The 22,823-nt window shown below is 36.7% G+C and overlaps 2 protein-coding genes across 4 annotated transcripts in view; one reads left to right on the plus strand and one right to left on the minus strand.

Moving 5' to 3' along the window:
* The window catches only part of LOC150094438 (rho GTPase-activating protein 12-like), a 413,607-nt gene that overhangs the window by 387,098 nt on the left and 3,686 nt on the right, over nucleotides 1-22,823 (minus strand). For all 3 annotated transcript variants that reach the window (XM_090412339.1, XM_090412341.1, XM_090412338.1), the window contains exon 2: nucleotides 19,142-19,803. In XM_090412339.1, the coding sequence (XP_090268465.1) occupies nucleotides 19,142-19,777 (636 nt within the window). In that variant the 5' untranslated portion in view covers nucleotides 19,778-19,803. The remainder of the gene's footprint in view (nucleotides 1-19,141; nucleotides 19,804-22,823) is intronic.
* Nucleotides 1-22,823, plus strand: part of LOC150094439 (aladin-like) — a 401,031-nt gene that overhangs the window by 83,554 nt on the left and 294,654 nt on the right. The window lies entirely within an intron of this gene.

Consider the following 22,823-nt stretch of genomic DNA (forward strand, 5'->3'; position numbering starts at 1 on the left):
ACATGCACGCGTGTGCAAGCACTCTTGAAGTGAATAAATGTAAGAATAATAAGTGAATTCTGAATGTAATATTTCAGGTCACTGATCAGAATGGGATAATCGAATGATGCAAGATTAACTGTGAGCATAAGTGGATATTGCAATGAAAGTATAAAATTGCCAGAAGCATCAGTAATGAGGAAAAGGAGTTTTGGGCACTGGTCAGTTTGAAAGGGCCAAAAATTATAGGCAACAATCAGTTAGACTTGTTTTGATGAAGAAAATTATAGTCACTTGGACAGAATATAAGGGATATTGAATTTTCAATTAGGCGAGAAAAAAACAAGATGATGGTAAGGATACTGATGATGATAGCAGAATTGCACACCAACAACAATGGGAATTCAGTAGGCTTTCTCAAGGAGGCTATTACAAACATTCATGCTTTTGCAATAAACAAGCAGGGCTAGTAGCAGTAGTTTTTACTAACCAAGCTGCTAATGGATTTTAATGGATGAAAGGACTTATGAATGATGGCCTAAACTTGAATTGGTGTTAAGTTTGCTGGAGAAAATATTGATCAGTAAAAAAAAAAAAAATGGGATACATAGAATCAAGGGAAGTAGAACTGTAAGGAGTGGAAATAGGTCCAACACATGTGCAAGAAGAGTGAATATATAAGCTGCTACTACAGGAGTAGTAATATAAAGGAAGATATTGCTGGAATGCTTAAGCAAATTGACTCAGTGTGCACAGAAAGGATGAATAATCATTATGGAAAACTTGGGAATATTGATTAGAAGAAGGTGGAAGAAAATAGAAATTTTGCATCTATAGAAAGATAATTAAAAACACGATAGAAAAGAACCAGATTTGAGAGAGCTAAATCAGGTGACAGCATTAGAGGATTTGCCCATAACCAACATAGTCACACTTTAAGACTTTTTTACTCACACTTCAAGTGAAAGAATCCTCTCAGATTTCCTTAGATCATTAAATCTTAAATAGACAATGTAAGTGTTATTGCTACTCTTTACAAGAAAGAGTAGCAATAAGAAAATATTACAGAACCACATCAACAGAAGCTGTTGACAACCTGACTCAGAAGCAGTCTAAAGAACAGGACAGGAGACTGAACCAAGGTGAGAAAATCAAAATTAAACTATGAAAAGAAGTTGGCTGAACATGGCAAAGGAAATCTGAAAGAATTCTTTTGTAGCAATGTGAGTAAAAAGGAACAATGAAAGTGTAAAAATAACATCAGTGAACATATCAGAGGAAAGTGACAAATTACAAGAAATAGTAAAGTTATTACGTAATCACTTTAATAAGGTATACTTGGTGGATCTAGTAGATCACTGGAAGCAATGTGGAACGAGATGGAAAGAAGATAGAGGTGGATGATGAGATACTAAAGATATTGCAAGAATTATTTTTTTTAATGTAGCCTATCCATGGAAAGTTTATTTGTAAACCTATAATACATTTGTAGTGTGGGTGGACTAAGGATTTTTTTTGTCATTTTTATTACTTTTATATTTTTTTTGTGTATTTTTACTTACTTTTTACATAGTCTGGAAACACTGCTCTAGAGACCAAACGTGGAATTTTTCAAGCTATTTCAAGCTTCCAATAAGCATGGTAGTGGTCTCACACTGTATGATGAAATTCATTTCCCATCTAAAGACAATCCATGCCCACAGTGGGATTTGAACCTTTTGGTTGGAGAGCAGATATGCTAACCACTCAGTCAACCAAGCCTGCTTCTGTGTTTGCATCAAGCTAATAAAGAAGCAGAATGTATATAATAACAGAATGGGTGCTAAAAAGAGAACTGGCAACATCCTGGTTATTTAACTTGAGTCACAATATGAGCATTCCCAACAAGGTGAAGGAAGACAAGATAATTCCATTATACAGGGTTTGAACTAGGATTGATATAGCTAATTACAGACTAATCAGTATCTCTAAAGTAGTCAATGGAAAGGCAGGGTGGATAGATAAAGAGCACTTTAATCCTTGATAGATGACAGCATGGTTTCAACTCTAAAATAAAATAAATTAGATAAGGGAAATGGCTATGCCATGACACTGTGGGAGTTTGTGAAGCCAACTGCCAGAGAATCTTCTTCTTTTCACCCATTTTCAGTCCGCTGCTGGACGAATGCCTCCTCAAGCTCTTTCCATCTTTCTCTGTTCTTGACTATGGTTTACAAATTTTTTCCAACAAATTTTGACAGTTCATTGTCCCATCTTCTTTTAGGATGTCCTCGGTCTCATTTCCCTTCTTATGGAATCTGCTTTGTTAGTATGGTGGTCCATCAATTGTCATCTCTTCTGGATAGATGTCCGGCCCATTTCCATTAGTCGCTTATGGTAAAGAATGATGTCTGTGATACTGAATCTGGCTTCTTATCCAGGTGTTTCGTTTCTTATCTTTTAATGTGATGCCCAGCATCAGCCATTCCATTTTTCTTTGGGTTGTTGTTAATTTATTTGTCAGTGCTTTTGTCAGAGACCAAGTTTCACAACCATATGTAATGACTGGAAGTATACACTGGTTATATGTCTTCCTTTTTAAAACAGAGTGGGACATCCTTGTTTTGAAAAATACTTTTCAATTGTTCAAATGCCAAATGTCCGATTGGTATCAGAGTTGTGTATGGTGAGGCAGTTTCAAGGAGGCAGAAGGCTACAAGTGGGGTCCCACAGATCTCAGTACTGAGACCTATATTGTTTAACCTTTATATCAATGACATTGTCAGTGAATTGCAGGGGAATATTCAATTGTTTACGGATGATGTGAAGCTGGGAAAGGTTATTAGTAATAGTGCAGATGTGGTAGCCCTGCAAGAGGATTTGAATAAATTAGACATATGGGCAAATGAATGGGGGTGTAGGTTTAATGCAGCAAAATGTAAGGTCTTCAGGTTTGGGACACTTCATACTCTATTGGAGGAGTTGTACTGGAGGAAGTATGGGAGACAAGAGATCTGGAGGTGATGATTGATAGAAACCTGAAATTCAGAGGACATATTGCAAAGGTGGTAAAGACACAGAGGACTGCTGCAACACTGAGAAAGACACCGACTTGCATAGATAAAAGAGTGTCATTCCGTTGTATAAGACCCTGATCAGACCACACTTAGACTATTGCTCTCAGATTTGGCCCCAAGGATTTGAAGAGGATAAATTAACTGTGGAAAGGGCATAGAAGCAGATAAAGATGGTTTCAGGACTGTACAATGTTAGTTATGAGGATCGGCTGAGGGAATGTGGATTGCAGGGTTTGGTGGATAGAAGGAGAGGAAATATGATTAAGACTTTTAAACTATTGAGAAGCAGTTACAGGGTTGACACTGGGGAGTTCTTTCACTTGGTGGAACAGCAGGAAGGAGCGATGACAAGGGACCATCCCTGGAAGTTACGAAAGGAAGCTGTGAGCAAGCGGATCAAGAGTGGTTTCATTTTATGGAGGGTGGTTGAACCGTGGAATGCATTGCCTGATAGAGTGGTGAGAACGGTCAATGAGTTTAAAGAGTGGTATGATAGACTTTCTGTTTACTGGGGGGGGGGACCTCCCGCAATGAGCCTTGATAGACTGTGTTTCCTAGGAAGGACCTCCCATGATGAGTCTTTTGACTCCAGGGAGGCCTGAATAATAATAATATATTATGAAAATTGAGACAGAGATGGATATGAAACTGGTGGTATGGAGATGTAGATGGCTGACAGATAAACATTAAGGAATAGTATACACTGTGGAACCAAATCAAAGAAAAGGCAAGTGACAAATGGTATACCACAGAATTGCACGATCACTGCTATATATTGTGTGTGCCTTATTTATAATGGAGCTAACTTAAAAAGAATATCCAGTAGGCTGGTAGGTTGTCAGGTCAAGAGTAAATGAATGTGATGGAGAGATCTAAGAGCAGAATCTGAATATGCAGATCTGATAATGGTTGCACCTCAATATTACAAAGTGTAAGGTCAGACTTTCAAAGTGAAGAGATTACACGCCGTTAATACATTGATAGGAGTGCAATAGACAGACATACTTTGAAAGTGGGCAAAATGGTAAAAATGGATAACTTGGATACCATTAAAGAGACTACTGGCAAGCAGGAACAAGAAAACTATTATCCTTCTAATAAAGTCCTGATACAACCAATCTGGACTACTTACCGGCTTCATTGGGGCAGGGTGGTGTACTCACTCTCCAACTAACAGACTGGGAGTATGAACCCCCCCCCTTCATAGGCATGTATGTTTTGTGAATGTGTTTATGGGTAGAAGATTAATTTCATTGGTGTGAAATCACCATCCTGCTCAATGGTGATCGACAAAATCTCTTATAGCATTTGAAAAAGTTCAAATGCTATAAGAGAAGACAAAAGGTTTAGGGGTTACAAAATTTGACAGATAGAAAATGGAAGGGGGGGAATGATAGAAAATATGGGACAGATTTTTCAATACATAATAGGAAGGAAGCAAATAAAGTGCCATCCCTAGAAATTGAGTTAGAGTGTAGTCAGCAGGAATGTGACAACCAAATATTTTTTAAATTGAGAATGGGATGCCAGAGAAAGAGATTTAAGTACACTGTCAATGAATGAGTTTATGGAAACTATGACAGGCATTATGAATAATGGTTAATGTGAGCAACCCACATTGAATCATATCCCATGGAGACACTCCAAATAACTTAAATTGCTTTACATGGGAAGTGGTAAAGCAATGTTTGAAGGAATAAACAGCTAACTGCTTACCAAGAATTAAGAGAATTAATAAACTAGGAATTAAATGGATGAGTTACAGCATTAAGCAGAGTTAAAAAAGAAAGAGAAGAATGTGGAACAGATTCATATATATGTGACCAGCAAGTTCATGAACAGTATAAAATACAGGTCAGAAAAGTGACTGGTATGGTAAGGAAGCAAAATCAGAGTATGAAAGGAGATTAGCCAAATGAGCCAAGAGTAATCTTAAAGAGTTCTTTCAATATGTAGCAACCAAAAGAAAGAATAATCACAGTAGAATGGTCGTGAAAATTGCAGACTATAGGGAGGTGATTGAAGCAGGCAAACTAGTTGAATTATTGAGTAATCATTTAGCAAGAGTGTATCATCAAGGTAATGGTATTACAGTAATGGATATGACAGGGATTAATGTGGAAGGAAGGATAGAGGAAGTCAGGCAAATAGGATATTACAGAATCTGAATGTCAATACAGCTATGGGTTTGGTCAGTATATCAGCTCATGTATCATGAGAATGTGCTAAGGAATTGGTAGTCTCTATGACTAGATTGTTTAATCTGAGTCTCAAGTAGAGTCCCAAGGGATGGAAGGAGGTAAAAACAGTTCCATTACATAAAGGTGGTTCCAAGACTGATATAGTTAATTATAGACCAATTAGCATTCAATTAGTGGTAATCAAAGTATTGGAGAAATTGGTTAAAGACAAAATTCAGAAATATTGTATGAGGGCAGCATTATGAAGGGTAGGTCATGCTTCAGGAACTTATTTTCTATAATAGGGTGGCAGTTGAGCTAGATAAAAGGTAATGGCTACACGGCCGCTGGACTTCAAAAGGCATTTGATACAATGCTGTTTGGAATCCTGATTCATCAATTACATCAAATTGGTATGGATATAAAGCTGATGATGTAGATAAGAGACTGGTTGATGGAGAGATACTAGATAATAGTCTATACGGGTGTACAGTCCTATAGAAGACTCATAATATGCTATAGGACTCTGTACTCTACTCTTTAATTTGTTTATTAATGATATAGGAAATGATCTGTAGGGAAATATTCAGTTATTTGCAGATAATGCAAAATTAGGTGGAGCAATGGTAAATAAGGATGATATTGATATCTTACAGGATGATTTAAACAGACTGGCAGCAGTGGCGTATTTAGGTATAGGCCCGGGCCTAGAGCAGCAAATTTTGAGGGGAGGCGGAAATATCCAGGCTCTCATTTTTGTAATTATAACATGATATAATTATAAAAATTATATGCAGCATCTACTCACAAGTAGAGAAATATTTTTCTTTTCCTCATTGTAAGTTTAATCTGCAAGCATACTGGCATGTAATCAGATTCTGCATAACTATACAGACCGAGACACATGCACGGAAAGCTGCTGTTTTGTTGTCGGTAACTTGACACAAAGGCAATAGGGATTAGTGAATCTGATCCCTTTCTTGCTGAGCACATTGCAAAAAGCGGAAAAAAAAAGGAAAGGTTTTGTTTCCTATCTTTCCTTTGCCAAGTATAAGGAATTTATTAAAATAATGAGCGAGAAAGTAATCAAATTTATTGTGGAAGAACTTAAAATATCTAAGTACTATTCCATAAGAGTTGAATCAACATCAAACTTGTCTCATGTTGATCAGCTATCCTTCATTGTAGGATGTGTGAAAGAACATGGAACTCCTGTGAAGCATTTCAAATGTAAGTCACAAATCTGAAGAGTTACAAGAGGTGATTTTGACTTCACTAAACGAGCTTGGAATTCATGTAGCAAATTGCAGAGGGCAGGCATATGATAATGCTAGTAACATGTCAGGCAAGTACACAGGAACTGCAAGCAAGAATTCTTGAAATAAATCCATTGGCAGAATTCACACCGTGCATTGGACATTCTCTGTCTCTAATTGTACTCACGTTGCCGAATCTTGTCCGTACTCTTCCGCATTTTTTGATGTCCTTCAGAAACTGTACGTATTTTTCACATCTTCAACACGTTGGTGGAGTGTTCTAAGAAAGCACCTGAAAACTTCTGCAAAAGTAATCAAACGTCCTTCACCTACTCATTGGTCAGCTCATGATGATGCCTGTCGAAATCTTTGTGAGGGATGGACGGAAATAATTTCCACTTTGTCCGAAATTGAAAATGACACCACCCAGAAGAAAGTTGAGCGACATGAAGCAAGTTGGATTCAACGGCAACTTCAGTCAATGGAGGTTGGAATCATAACCTGCCTATGGGCAGGTAATGAGGGTGCTTTTCATATGAGGGGCAGCACTTTCTGCAGGCCTAGGGGGGAGAAATACCTAAATACGCCACTGAATGGCAGTATGGGCAAAAAAGAATGGATGCCAATTTAACGTAGAAAAGTGAAAAAAGAGTGAAAAAGTACAGTGCCATTGTAATGGAACTGTACTCTAGGAACTTTGAGGATGTTAGTGGATAGGGAGTTGAAATTCGGAGAGCATATTGCAAAAGCAGCTAAAACAGCTCATAGGATTACCTGGCTATAGAACACCCTGACAAGCAGAGATAAGCAGGTTATTATTCTGCAGGATGTGATGCTCCATGCTCTTTAAACACTTTGATAAAGACTCATCTGGATTATTGCACACAGATCTGGTGGTTTCCTGAAGATGTGGATGAGGTGAAGTGAATTCAGAGAAGAGGATAATAAGACGGTGTGATATTTCATATGAGGAAAGATTGAAGATTTGTGGGTTACAGATGCTGGCTGATTGGCAGAAAAGGGTTGTTATAGACATACACAAGTTGCTTAGTGTGTGTGTGGGGAGGGAATTCTAGGATTGATGTGAATGAAATATTTTAGTACATGAATGAGAGGAAAAGAAGTCATCCATGGAAACTGAGTAAGGGTGTGGTTAGTAAGGAGGAAGTGAGAACTTGATTTTTTTCTTGGAGAGTGGTGAATGAGTGGAATAGATTTGCCAGAGTAAGAAAGAGAGAGAGAGAGAGAGAGAGAGAGAGAGAGAGAGAGAGAGAGAGTGTACGCGCTTTGTTGGTGAATGACTTCAAAGCAAAATATGACATTGATAATTGTTAATTAATGATTAATTTTTTTTTTTAAGTGGACCCTCCTGTGATGAGTCTTCAGACTCCATGGAAGTGTTTGTATAATAATACACAAATCAAAAGATTTGGGAATAATTAAATGTATTTACTTTCTAAAACAGTTGTTTATCTGACTTATTTTGAAATGGGTTTCAAAAAAGTGGTCTCTCTCAATTACCTTGAACTTCAAATTTACCCATGCAAACATATAACTGAGATATCCCTGTATTTACAAATAAAATTTTAAAAAATCTGCTATTTACAGATTTTCAAAATAAGTTTTTTTTTTTTATGTTAATCCCAATGAAAGCTTATAAATATACAGTACTCTGGTACTGTGGATGGGCCAAAGATCAGATAAAACAGAAATCCTGTTTTATCTGATCCTCTGATATATATATACGGAGGCTGTTCAATAAGTTATAAGACTATATTTATACAGAAAACAGATTACCTTTAATCGTCATCGTTTACATGGTCTTTTTCGAAGTAACTACTGTGAGATGCAATGCATTTGTTCCAACATTGCGTCCACTTCTTAAACACATGTGAAAGTCCGTTTTTTGAGAGTTCTTTCAAAACCGCTTCTGCAGCTTTTACACATGCTTTGTTGTTTCGAAATGGGGGCCACTTAGAAGAAACCACTAAGAGGCCGCCGTTTCAAAATGGCGGCCTCTTAGTGGTTTCTTGAGCTGAGGAAACAGCCAGAAATCACACGGTGCGAGATCAGGACTGTATGGAGGGTGTGGTAGGATATCCATGTTGTTCTTCTGCAAAACGTCCACTACACAACCAGCAATATGTGGCCTTGCATTATCGTGGTGCAATAAGAAGCCATTCTTCAGCAATGGACGCTTCCTTTTGACGTGCTGTACCATTGTCCATAAAACATCCGCATAGTATGAGCCGTTTACAGTATTCCCGGGTTCTATAGCATGTTGGTAAACAATGCCTTCGTAGTCAAAAAACATTATGGTCATAACTTTACCAGCCAATTTTACAGTTTTTACTTTCTTGGGGATAGGCAAAGATGGATGCTTCCATTCACTACTTTATTGTTTCATTGTAGGGTCATAGTGATACAACCAAGCTTCATCTGCTGTAATGATGCGTTTTAAGAAGTTGTCACCTTCTTGTTCCAGTCTTTCTTTCCATTCTGTGCACACATCCACTCGATGTTGCATTTGCTCAGGTGTCAAGAGTTTGGGAATCCATTAGGCGCAAACACGTTTCAGTCCAAAATGTTCAGCATGATTGAGTGAATACTTCCCACAGAAATATTCAGGACAACATGCAGCTGGTGTACTGTAATTCTGCGATCCTCCTTGATGATAATCGCTGCTGTGTTGATCATTGTCTCTGTGATAGATGTGGAAGGTCTTCCCTCATGTTCAAGATCTTCCACATTTTGCCTTCCTTCTTTAAAAGTTTTATGCCAGCGAAAAACACTTGCCCTTGACATTGCTTCATCGTGGAAAGCTTCGCGTATCATGTTAAAAGCGTCAGATGCCGATTTTTGCAAACGCACACAAAATTTAATCGCATGTTGCAAGGATGCTTCCATTTCAACGACTGGTCACGGCTCGTAGGCGTGCCGAAACAAGCTTGCGTTTAGTCACGTGACATTCTGGCACATCAGCCCGTATACGCCATCTATCAACCTCTTTTGTTAATACAGACAGCAACATTTCTTTACTTCACAGAAATTAATATTGTGATGAGTAGTTTCGGGACAGTAAAATTAGTCTTATTACTTATTGAACAATCCTCATATATTATCAGAAGCGCTATCAGAAATATTTAAAATGCAATAATTACTGAGTTTAAAATAATACCAAATGAATAATAATATAAATTAAGAATCTTAAAAAGATAATGGTAATTCTAGTTCTAAAAACACACAGGCTTCTATCTCAATTTACAGGCTATTTCAGTATCAATTTTCTAGGTTACCCTCTGTAATAAGAAAAGTATGTAAAAAAAAAAAAAAGATGACAACCATCAAATATGTATCACATTATCATAAACCATTAAACTACTTGACAACTTCCAGCTGTTCAGCAGATCAAAGGGTAGCAAAAAGAAATCAAAAGAGATGATTAGTAAGTGAAATAGAAACAAAGGTGAACAAATAATCTGTGATTATAAATAACCTATAACTATAGGCAGACATTTCATAATAAAAAGATGAAATGTCTGCCTATAGTTATAAGTAAAAAGAAAGTGTAAAATCTTAACATGGAAAATTTTTCCTTTTTCCATTTATCATGTTGTTTCTTTATTATTATTAATAATAATAATAATTTATTATTAATGGCCTCCATGGAGTCAAAAGACTCATCGTGGGAGGTCCTTCCTAAGAAACACAAAGTCTATCACGACTCATCGAGGGGAGGTGCCCCCCCCCCCCCCTAAGAAACACAAAGTCTATCATACCACTCCTTAAACTCATTGACCGTTCTCACCACTCCATTACGCAATGCATTCCATGGTTCAACCACCCTCCATGCAAAGAAACCACTCCTCACCCTCTTGCTCACAGTTTCCTTTCATACCTTCCAGGGATGGCCCCTTGTCATGACTCTTTCCCGCTGTTCAACCAAGCAAAAGAACTCCCCAATGTCAACCCTGTAACCACCTCTCAACAGAGAGGTGGTTACAGGGTTGGTTACAACTTCTTCTCCCTCCTTTTATTAGACTTTTTTTTTTAATAAAAACACACATAGCATAAAAATAAAGCAGATGTATTAAAAATACAAAATTATTTTCACTTCCTGTTATCAGTCGAATTTTATGAAATTAAGACAAAATCTAGTAACTTTATATAACTCTATAAAATAATTTATAAGTTAAATTTATACCCCAGTCATTAATGCAGTTGTAATGCATTATTAAAACTACTAAAATTATGTTGGAATCACAACCTAATAACAATTAAATATTTCTTACTGGTCAATGTATTACTAATCAGCGGTTAAAAATACACTAACTATAAAGTGCCCCAGTACTTTTTGTGATGTCATCTGAAATCAATATCTTAGATGAACTGTAAATGGGGACTCTTAAAAACAACATATCATAGAAATAATCCATATATAATCAAACAAGTGAAGATGCAAATTCAGCTATTTTGGAGTGTACATCACTAAAATACCACATAATGTTAATGATGCCCTATGATTGGAAAAAGCTGAGTTCGAATCCCAATGGCATAGGAATGTTAGCATTAGGAGAATATTTTATATTCTAATTAGGAGAATATTTTATATTCTCCTAATCAGTTCTAATAGAAGAATAATTAGGAGAACTGGCAAAATAGTTTACAATTATTGAATCTAATCAGAGCCTCTAATGCTGAATCCCATCTGGGATGCGAATAGTCTTTCTCAGGATTTTTGAACTGAAAGTGAGTTAGCCAACCTCATACAGAGGTGACAGGGTATTTTCTTCTCATAGATATTTAGGTTTTTCATCATGCAAAACAGGAAACTCACCAAAAATACAACTAATAGACGTAGTACATTAAGTATACAGAATTAATCTGTCCAAGCAGCATCTGTCTCCTTTCCACTCAACTCCTTTTTCCATGCTCCTAGCTATATCCTTAGCTTTTCATAATCACTGGCCCTGTAATTCCACATATATTCCTTCTTCACAGAAGTTTTCATATGACTGGCAACAATCCAAGTGATCACAGTGTCTCGCCAAGCACATCCTCTGATGATATGATCAGATTAGATCTAAGACTTTTGAACCCTCATGTGCCTTCCATTACCTATTGCCTGAAGTAGTTATTTCATAAGAACCGAAAAAATTAATTCTTCTTCTCTGATGTTATCTCTTCATTCCAATCAACATCACCAAAATTTAAAATCATCCATAATGATCACTTTTATCTTGCTCACTAAACCTATATGCCTACAGTAACAGCCACCTCATCCTATCAACCTCCACTTCCCACCATATTGCATCTAAACCATTGCCAGTATTTTCCCCTTTTATCTCAACCTTCTGTGGACATAATTCCACTGAAATCATCAACTGCACTCCCCCTGTTACACTTCCTTTCCTCACAAAAAATCCTTTCATTTCTATACCTATATCATTCTCATCCAGCCACATTTTACTTATTCCAACTATTTGTAGGTGAATAAACTCAATCATTGCAATGATTTCATCTCCCTTATTTCTGATACTTGGCATTCGTAAATAAGCATGCAATTCATTTCTTGGTCTATAATTAATCCTACTCACATCACCCCTCACTTGTGATTCCACCTTCTTCCGTCTGCTCAGCATTACCCTTTGTCCTATATATCTCCCCCAATTCAACTACTTTGCATACATCCCAGGCAATCCCATTCCTATACTGACAATTCCCATATATGCATTCATACTGCTCTCAGAATCCACTCTCCTTACACTGTCTCTCTGGCCATCTGTTTCCTGTTATCACATTCTTATCTCTCACACTATCCTCATCTCCATTCACAATCACTTCAGTTTCACCTAGTCCACTCTCCCAATCATTTACGTCACCTCTGAATGCAGCTAATACTTGTTCACATCATTCATTTTACTTCCAACTTCAATCTTTCTAGATGACTCACACCAAAACCATCACTCTTATACAGTTCTATTTGCTCCTTAAACTCATCCCACACATTTACAAACTACACTTTGTTCAGCTAACATTCCATTCATAAACCTTACTCTCTGCCTCAACTCAGACAATTCCTAGGCAACACACCAATAACTCTTCTTACTACACTATTGTCTTTCACTATACTTAATAATCTTCTGCCATCTATCTTCATATTCTCCTTATGCCCAACCAATCATTCATTATTCAAAGGACAACCAAAAACTTCCTTGCACTCTTACTTCTCATATCCAGAGCAATCACCTATTCATCTTCCCTACCAGAAAAGAAACCTTGTGCACCTTTTCATCTATCACACCTTTCATAATAGAATCTCCATATAGCATTGTTCTTAAATCATTTACCACCTCTTTGTTCCCCTACTATCTTTCATTTTATTACACTCTTCTGTTTGTATCTACCATATTTCTACATCTCATTCTGCATATACCTCTTTCCTTTCTCATCCTAATAATTTCATTCAATTCATGCATTTTAGCAACCATGATCACTTTCATATCAATTATTCCTGCTTGTGCTCCATTGGATGGGCTTTCTTATGTTCGAGCAGTCACGCCCATTTTTGCTCTATCAGTCTGACTCAGTTCCACTCCCTAAATCATACTTGCTTTTAATTTTTTTTCAGTTATTTCCATATTCACAATTACATTCTCTACACTCATTCTGACTAATACCATTCTCAGTCTTCTGCCTTTCAACTAATATTCTTCACTTCTCGTTTTCAAACTTTCATTCAAATCACTGTATTGCATGCATGGCTTTACAATCTCTGACATGGGATGTCGGTTCTCGTGAATGCAAGTGCCGCCCTTGTGGTGGAAGGAACTGTGCCATGTGCAGTTTGGGCAGTCGAGGTGGACAGTAGTTGAGGTTGCCAGCTGATTTCTCTCAGGAATAATAATTTTGGTTTAGATGACTGTAGGTTGTACTGCACATCATTTATATTGCTTTTTAGTTACAAATGTTTATGAAGTGGATATGGAAATGTTTTTCTGTGGTAAGAATTAACGATGTTTTTTTAAGTTTTTTTTTGGAAATGTTTTTTTGTGGAAAACTTTTATGATCTGCAATAAACTTGTTTCATTGAGTCGTAATCCATTATGTGTAGGGGAGGAAGAGATAATAAGGAATAGGGACATGCAGTGAGGGGTAACAGACTCGCAAAACATACCACCCACAAAGAGATCCCAGTGTAAAATACCATACAAAATCTCCTTCAGTCACAAACTGACAAAGTAAGTGGCAGCAGGTTTTAGCACTAGCTGATAGAAAAGCTTCAAGATTTGTTATCTTGAAGCTTTTCCCATGCACTATCTAGCAACCAGCCTGCAGAACCATTTCACTGCAGCATCCTCAAATGGAGGTACGTCTGGGCCTCTATAGCATGACTGACATACCAACAAAGGTGTCACTCACACTGCATATGGAAAGAAGGGTAGCACAAAGTGACTTGCAAGGTGGTTGCAAGCCACTTCAGGCCTCCAAGAAGAAAAGTGGTGGTATTTCACCAGGTTGTGAAAAATATCTACATCCACAGGTCTAGTTGGCATTTCTGCCAAACAGAGAAGAAATAAGTAGAACACACATACACACGAAAACAGATTCAAATTAAATATGAAAAAGATAAAATAATTATCAAAGCTGATATGATGAGAAATTAGATGATTAAATTTATATGGTACAAGAGAAATTAACCAATATAAAAACTGGTATACAAGACAATGATCAAATTATTTTTCAACTCATTGACCTTTAAGTTGGATTAGAAATAAGACTTGTTCAAAGCCTAGAGACCACATATAGTATTATGTGAGTCCTGAGGAAAATTCATGCAGTGAGATGGCATCAATGGCAGAATCATTACAAATGAAATCATTAACAAGGAACTTGACATTATTGGCATTCAAGAATATGTGAACAGAGCTTATCTAAGACAGCATATTCATTTAAACAGAAGAGGAGATGAGAAGTTAGTACCACATTTTATGTCCATAAGAACAACTAGATATAAGTAGATCAATGCAGTTCACAGTACATTAGAAGAGCAAAATGTAAAAGAATGGAAACGAAGACAGATTAATTTAGAAAAAAATTGTCCTAGTAATGATATAACTTAACTGCATCATACTATTACAATATGCTGCTATGCCATTCAAAGTGCAAATCAGTAAAATTATTATGACATCATAAACTATAAGTTTTAAAAGTTTTAAGTTTTAGGTTGCACTTTTTGGAATTGTCAGTTACTGTTTAATTTGAGCTTAAAATGTACTGAAGATGCCTGTGACACACAGGCGAAAATTATACTATTAAATAATCTTTGTACGTGAGTTTCCTGTTATTAATTTTGGATCACAAACTATGTTGAGAATAAATACGTTATCCACTTAAATTGTGTATATATAAAGGTATAGGACTTATGTCATACAAGTGGATATAAGGTTTTATTATTTAATGCAATTTTCCAGATTTTGGGTATAAAAAATCTATACTCTCAGAATAATAAGATTTCTAACTCTGGCTAAACATGCATATTTGAATGTACTTTGTTTTGATCAAATTAAGTGTCTATTCCATGTTGTAAAAGCCTAATGCAATCTTGGTGGTGTTTAATTATTTTCTCTGACAAATAACCATGTTTGGTCAATAAGACAATCACATAAAGAGATAGCTTGGTGCAATACACTGCCTTGATGCTTCCATTCTAGTGGCCTCATCGCCAGAGCGATCGCACCATGACGGTACGAAAGCAACTCTGGCTAGCGCTGCCTTTTAATGCGCAAGGAACGAACAGTATCGTTGCAGTGGCTAGACAGGATTCTGACTTAGAGGCGTTCAGTCAGTGTGAGTGATGGAACTCAATGGTGATGCAATCGTATACTGTAAGAGAGTACTAGTGTGGGTGAAGAACCTCAAGGTTGATGCAATTGTATACTATAAGAAAGTACTAGTGTGAGTGATGAAACTCAAGGTTGATGCAATTGTATACTGTAAGAGAGTCTAACCTGATGATAAAGATTACAGGTTAGTTTTACCCTACTGATGACTAGTCGTTGCGAGAGTGATCCTGCTTACGAGAGGAACCGCAGGTTCGGACACTTAGTACATGTGCTTGGTCGCGTGACCATTGGTGCGAAGCTACCACCCGTGGGATTATGACCGAAAACCTCTAAGTCAGAATCCCATCTAGCCACTGCAATGACACCGTTTGTGCCTTGCGCGTTAAAAGGCAGCGCTAGCCGGAGTTGCTTTTGTACCGTCACAGTGTGATCGCTCTGGCGATGAGGCCACTAGAATGGAAGCATCAAGGCAGCCGTTGAGACTATGCGGCAGCTGCTTCCTACACTGCACCATTCAGTTGTGACATGCGGGCATCAAATCGTCCACAGACGACCTAGGTACTGGTCTGGGTGTCGTGCTTGGAAGTGCAGCCACCATACTGCGATCTATTGAGACTCATCCTCTGGCTGGGAGATTTGAGTCCTCTGAGAGACAAATCTCCACATTTAATTATGAAAGACTCTGAATGAATATATATAGAATGACTCTGAAAGAATATATAAAATGAAGATGGTGATATTTTGATTGAATAAGGAAATATATCAGTTCCTAGATAGGGATAAGGGGAATTTTATCTGATTTTAGCATATTAATTTATTAAAATAATTTTCATTCTTACTGTGGTCACATGTAATTTTATTTCAGCATGGACTATCCATCGGTACTATTACTTTTTCCTACATTACAGTATAATATGTCAACAGGCTACAATTAAATCCATTTGCAAACAACTGGAATTCAAGCTCATGGCATATTCAAGGCATAACAAATGTATTATCCACATTGATTGTTGTTTTGGATTATCACAAAGCAATTAGAGCTATGAGAATGGTCAGAGAATCTTCATACGAGTTCAGCTAACTCATCTTTACTAGAAAAAAATCTTATTAAGGTTCTTTCCAGGATTCAAAACCAAGGTATTTTATTACTGGTCTTTCTAATTAAGGTAAAGCATCACTAAGGTCAGTAAACCTGATTCTTGTCTCTCCACAAAACTAAAAAGAAATACACAACTGCTTTTCTTCAAAACAAACACAGTAACTTTTTATTTTGTTAAACAGCTGGCATTTTTTCACCTCCTAATCAAATGAATATTTGTGGAATAAATTGGACCTAAATACAGAGCATTTGGGAACAGATGTAACCAGATGTGTGGAAACTATAGTTGCAATTAAAACATTACATTCATCTTCATCACACAATTTGTGTTTGTGAGAGAGAGATGAAGTCAACTACAATTACTGAACCAACTTTGTTTTTTCTAGTCCATAAATAAAGATATTATTATTATTATTATTATTCAGGCCTCCAAGGAGTCAAAAGACTCATCGAGGGAGGTCCTTTCTAAGACATAAAGTCTGTCAAGACTCATCGAGGGGAGGTCCCCCCCCTGAGAAACACAAAGTTTATCATACCACTCCTTAAACCCACTGACCGTTCTCGCTCCCACCACTCCATCAGGCAATGCATTCCACGGCTCAACCACCCTCCACACAAAGAAACCACTCCTTACCCTCTTGCTCACAGTTTCCTTTTGTAACTTCCAGGGATGGCCTCTTGTCATCACTCCTTCCCGCTGATCAACCAAGCGAAAGAACTCCCCAGTGTCAACCCTGTAACCACCTCTCAACAGCTTAAAAGTCTCAATCATATCACCTCTCCTTCTTCTATCCACCAAACTCTGCAGTCCACATTCTCTCAGCCGATCCTCATAACTATCCTTGTACAGTCCTGAAACCATCTTTGTCATCCGTCTTTGTATCCTTTCCACAGTTAATTTATCCCCTTCAAATCCTGGGGACCAAATCTGAGAACAATAGTCCAAGTGTGGTCTGATCAGAGACTTATACAACGGAATGATAACCCTCTTATCTCTGCAGGTCAGTGTCCTTCTCATAATAGCAGCAATCCTCTGTGTTACTTCACCACCTTTGCAATATGTCCCCTAAACTTCAGGTTTCTATCAATCATCAACCCCAGATCTCTTGTCTCCCCTACTTCCTCCAGTATAACTCCTCCCATAGAGTATGCAGCATCCCATCGATGTTTCCCAAACCTCAAGACCTTACATTTTGCTGCATTAAACTGACACCCCCATTCATTTGCCCATCTATCTAGCTTATTTAAATCCTCTTGCAGGGCTACCACATCTGCACTATTACTAATAATCCTTCCAAGCTTCGCATCATCTGCAAACAATTGAATATCCCCCTGCAATCCACTGGCTATGTCATTGATATAAAGGTTAAACAATATAGGTCCTAGTACTGAGCCCTGTGGGACCCCACTTGTAACCCTCTGCCTCCTGGAAACTGCTCCACCATACACAACTCTCTGATACCTATCAGACAGCCAATCCTGAATCCAGTTGACCAATCTGACATCCAGACCCATGTGCTGCAACTTAAATATCAGCTTATCATGTGGCACCCTGTCAAATGCCTTCGCCAAGTCTAAGAAAATTGCAGAAGTATATGCCTTTCCCTCATCTAATGCTCTTGTAACTTTATTATAAAAGGCTAGCATATTGCTAAAACAAGAGCGTCCTTTCACAAATCCATGTTGATTCTCACAGATAACATTACCCTCATCTGCCCGCATCAAGATATAAATTCTGTTTTGTCTAAACTCCTCAAATAAATAAATAAAATAAATTCACTACGAAGGTGTGACAAACTTGAAAGTGATTTTAAAAAAATATTAAAAAAAACAATATACTAAAGTTATAGTTTATTATTATTTTTTTTATTTAGTGACTAACATCAGAGTTGCCTTCCCCCCCTCCCTCTTGACAGCATGGAACAGTATTATACAACAATCTTTGAAACTTTCTTTCAAAAAATAGAAACCAAATCAATATCTAAACTCTTTTGACTTGGCCCTAACTTTTGGAATCATTACGGAGCCAGTCTCCATTCTTCGTAATTACTGGTAGTCAATTTTGGGTTAACAAGAGTTTCAAGTCTTTGGGAGTCAAGAGCATGGCAGACAACTGCCATTATCTTGTGCTCCAAAAGAAGATGCTTCTACAGTCAGTTTCTCTGAGTTCCAAGGTTAAAATCCATATTTGAAGAAGACTAATTCAGAAAACAGCATAAAAAAAAAAAGAAGAAAAAAAATTCCTGTTATCAACAACCTCAAACTGAATCGATACCATTCTCTTTTGGCAGTCTAGCATTAAGAAAGCAGAAGTATTAATACAAGGTTTTTTTTACTCTATTATCCTGGTTGATTATTATAAAAAAAATTGTTCAAACATCATGACTCGCTTAAATTTCTGAAAAAAATCTACTACACAGGTCACCAAGTATATAATGGTCCTGTTCCAATAAAAGATTTCAAATTACTGAAATTATTATTCGAATTAAAAATTAACTAATACAAAATTATGCTTTATTGTATTGTTATCAACCACAAGGTCTTTTATGATTAGGTTGTTAACAATAGGAATGTGTGATGCCTCTGGTGACCCCACATGGAATTAAGCATATCTAAACAGTAGATAAAATAATGGTATTAGAGGATTTATTTTGAATGCTCAATTAATTATAAATCATTATCAGGAAATTTCCACTAACAAATATAGTACTATAAATTAACTAACCTTTTCTTTTGTTTCGTATTTTTCTGATTCTCCTTCCTCTTCTCTATACTTTTGCAGTAATTCATCATAGGCACTATCTGTAGACTGGGCATCATCATCTATGCTGATGCCATCTGATTCTACTAATTCAAGTTCACGTGTGGAATGTGGTATATTGCAAGGTGGTACACTGTTTTCTTTTTGATCTTCATCAAAGCAAAGAGGATTGGTAAATGATAGTCCAAGGGTGCCTGTTTTTGTCGGTGTCTCTGATAGCTGCTGAGTTTCATGTTTTGCATTAACAGAGCTGGAATGTTTTGGTGTAGTAGAAGATTTCAACTTTTGTATGTCTTTTGTTGAAGTATTTAGCTGCCTTTTACTTTTTGATACCATATCTGATGAGCTATCTACGTTGGCATTGATATCACCAATACTGCAAATGGATGCTTTCTGGTTAAGTGGTATGATTTCCAAATAGCTTGCTGGAGCATAAAAAGGTCGATTTTCATCATCCCGAATAACTTGCCACCAGTCATTGTTAGTTTTGTTTAAGAGAAGAAATTCTTCTCCTTCCTTCATGGACACAGCACGTCCATCTTCTGTTAAGTAATCAAAATCATAAAGAACCTGAACAAAAGCATCCTCATTTTCAGACATGACTGTGTTGTCATCATAAACAATAACTGAAAATAAAATTATTCATATTTAGTATGCAAAAACAGATACTATACATTATTATTATTATTTTAATACCTCTATGATAAAAGAAGGTCCACTCTAGCTTAAATTCATTCAAAGCCATTAATTCCTAAATTCATTCTAATCTCAAGCAATACACCTTATACTAACCTACCACTCACAGTGACAAAAAATTTGCATCTCAGTTGCTTCTAACTACATTTCTCCTCAATTTCATAACCTGGTGATTTTTTCTCTCCTACCCTACTTGAGAAACCTTTACTATCTACTTAGGCCTGCATTATACTACTCTATTACTTATTTCCTAGACTCTGTAACCATATCTCTTTATTCTATTCTCAAACTCAACATTTAGTATCCTGATATCATCTCGACACATACCTCACTTTCTTCATATCATTTATCTTAGATGATCCTTGTAAAGCAAGCTTTATTTCTAGATGGGATAGGGAATGGTGAAGCGTTGGAAATGAATGAAGAGGATGCATTCCAAATAGTATGCTAAATGTCAGTAAGGTAGGGGACACTAGATATTATTTCAATGCATGTTTTAAGGGAATGTGCTGTGAAAATGAACATTAACTTGGCTGAAATTCTTAAAACAGGACAGGTTTCTCAATAATAGAAGGAAGATAAGACAGTGCTACTGCATAAAGGTGGTGGTAGAATAAAGTTATCAACCTACAGGTCTGCTTGTATTTCTTCTGTAATTATTACAATTTTGAAGAATTGCTGAGAACTCTTATACAGAATTAGGCAGATGAGGGCAATATTATTTATGCAGGCCAGCATGGATTTGTTAAGGGAATCTATAATTTTAGTAACCTGGTTACATTTTACAACAAAATAACAAGAGCAGTAAATGAGGGTAAAGCATACACTGTCAATTTTTTTTTTTTTTTATGTTGCAATAGCATTTGACAGGATGCCACATGACAAGTTAATTTTTAAGTTGCAACATATGGGTTTGGATATCAGGTTAGTGAATTGGATTGGTAACTGGCTTTCTGACAGATATCAAAGAACTGTATATGGGGGAAGCAGCATCAAGAAATACGAAGATTGCAAATGGAGTTCCACAGGGTTCAGTATTGTGACCATTACTGTTCAATCTTTATGTCATTGACATTATCAGGGACCTACATGAAAACATTGCATTGTTTGCAGATGATGTACAGCCTGGGAAGGTTATTAGTAACAGTAATGATATTTTGGCTCTTCAAGAGGATTTGAATAAGATGGAAAGGTGAGCAAATGGGGGATGTCAGTTTAATGCAAACTAAAAGTAAGGTTTTGAGATTCAGGATTCATAAATGAGATGCTTCATACTCACTTGGTAGAGTTAAAGAAATGGAGAAAAGCAAGGAATCTTAGGGTGATTGTAGACAAACTGGAAGTTCAGAGGAACTATTGTAAAGGCTATGAGGACATCTCAGAGAACTGCTACAATACTGAGGACATTATCTATTGTATAAAGCTTTGATCAGACCACATCTGGATTTCTATGCTTAGATCTGGACACCAGGATTTGAAGGGGGATGAAATAATCTTGGAGAATATATAGAGACAGAATAACAAAAATGATATCAGGACTGTATAATGGTGGTTATGAGAATAGTCTTTCCCAATTTATACCCCTTAGCTGGTGGATAGAAGGCAGAAATGGGGAGTGGGGGGTATGATAGCCATTTAAACTGTTAAAGAGTTATTGGATTAACACTAGGGAGATTTTTCATATGGTAGAATGAGGGAAAGGAAAAAGGAGCCATCCCTTGGAAGATGCTAAAGGAAGTACTGAGTAAAAGGTACATTTTTTGCATAGTGAGTGATAAGAGTATGGAATGTATTGACTGAGAGGATAGTGAGTGAAAGTGCAAACAGAGGAAAAGTTTAGGGAGTAGTAAAATAGACTGTGTTGACTAGCACTGCACTCCCACAATGAGTCTTTGGACTCCATGAAAGTCAAGAAAATAATCCCATAAACTTAGACAACCAAAGACCTGGACATGGTAGTGCAGTCATGTCATATCAAAATCTTTGAAAGGAGAAAGTCTTTCCCAATTTATACCCCTTAGTTGATGGCTTCCTGAGAAGTTTCTTCTCATATGATTTGGTCACCTTGACAAACTAAGCTTTATGCTGCTGCTTCATTTTTATCCACATATCATTATTATGTGACATCTCCAAGGTGTCACAAAAATTCATCACGGGAGGAGAGTTCATTCCACACAAACTACCATATCCATTACTTAATTCTCCATGGTGGAAAAAATTCTATGCACAATGCCACTATCCATCATCTACACACAACCCCATCTACCACCCACCAATAGTATTTGTCTGTAAATGGCATGTGTTCTCTGGCTGATTCATTAACACACAAGGAACAGAGAAACTAAAAAATTATCTTTACACAATACTTATCTCAAGAATGCATATACATTTTTATTATCTTAAAACATATTAACTCAAACTGTTTTCTAAAATTTTAAAAATCACAAAAAAATGAGCTGCTGTAATCAGAATTCTTGTTTGATGTGTCTGAAAACAACTGTCTTGCAAAACTGAATTTAGGTTTAAGTTATGTGATGTAGCTTGCAGAACTGAGATGTGAAGATTCTAAATAAATCCAAACTTCTCACATTTGAGGTTGATGCTCGTAAGAATACCTAAAAATACTTGAGTCAGTGAAGAGAACAATTAATGAACTGTTATCACTATCCTCTTTCACACAGGCAATTATTTTCTCCTGTTTCATTTTCTAAAAATATTTTCATGGGCACTATGAAATTGATAAATATCAATTTACCTCTACTCCACTCTAAATCTGTTAAAACACCTGTAGCAGTTATTCGACACTTCAGAGTTCAACTCCAAACTGTTTCTCCTTTTCATTCATTCCCTCCACTGCTATCTTTCAGAATAGTTTTCCCCTCATGTATTTCCCCATGGAATATAATCTAGTTCTATAAATATGTCCACATGTTTCTTCAACTTTCTGCTT

Source organism: Typopeltis vanoorti, chromosome 22, assembly GCF_054136105.1.
Source record: "Typopeltis vanoorti isolate ZY-2024b chromosome 22, IOZ_Tvanoo_1.0, whole genome shotgun sequence".
In the NCBI taxonomy this organism is placed as follows: Eukaryota; Metazoa; Arthropoda; class Arachnida; order Uropygi; family Thelyphonidae; genus Typopeltis; species Typopeltis vanoorti.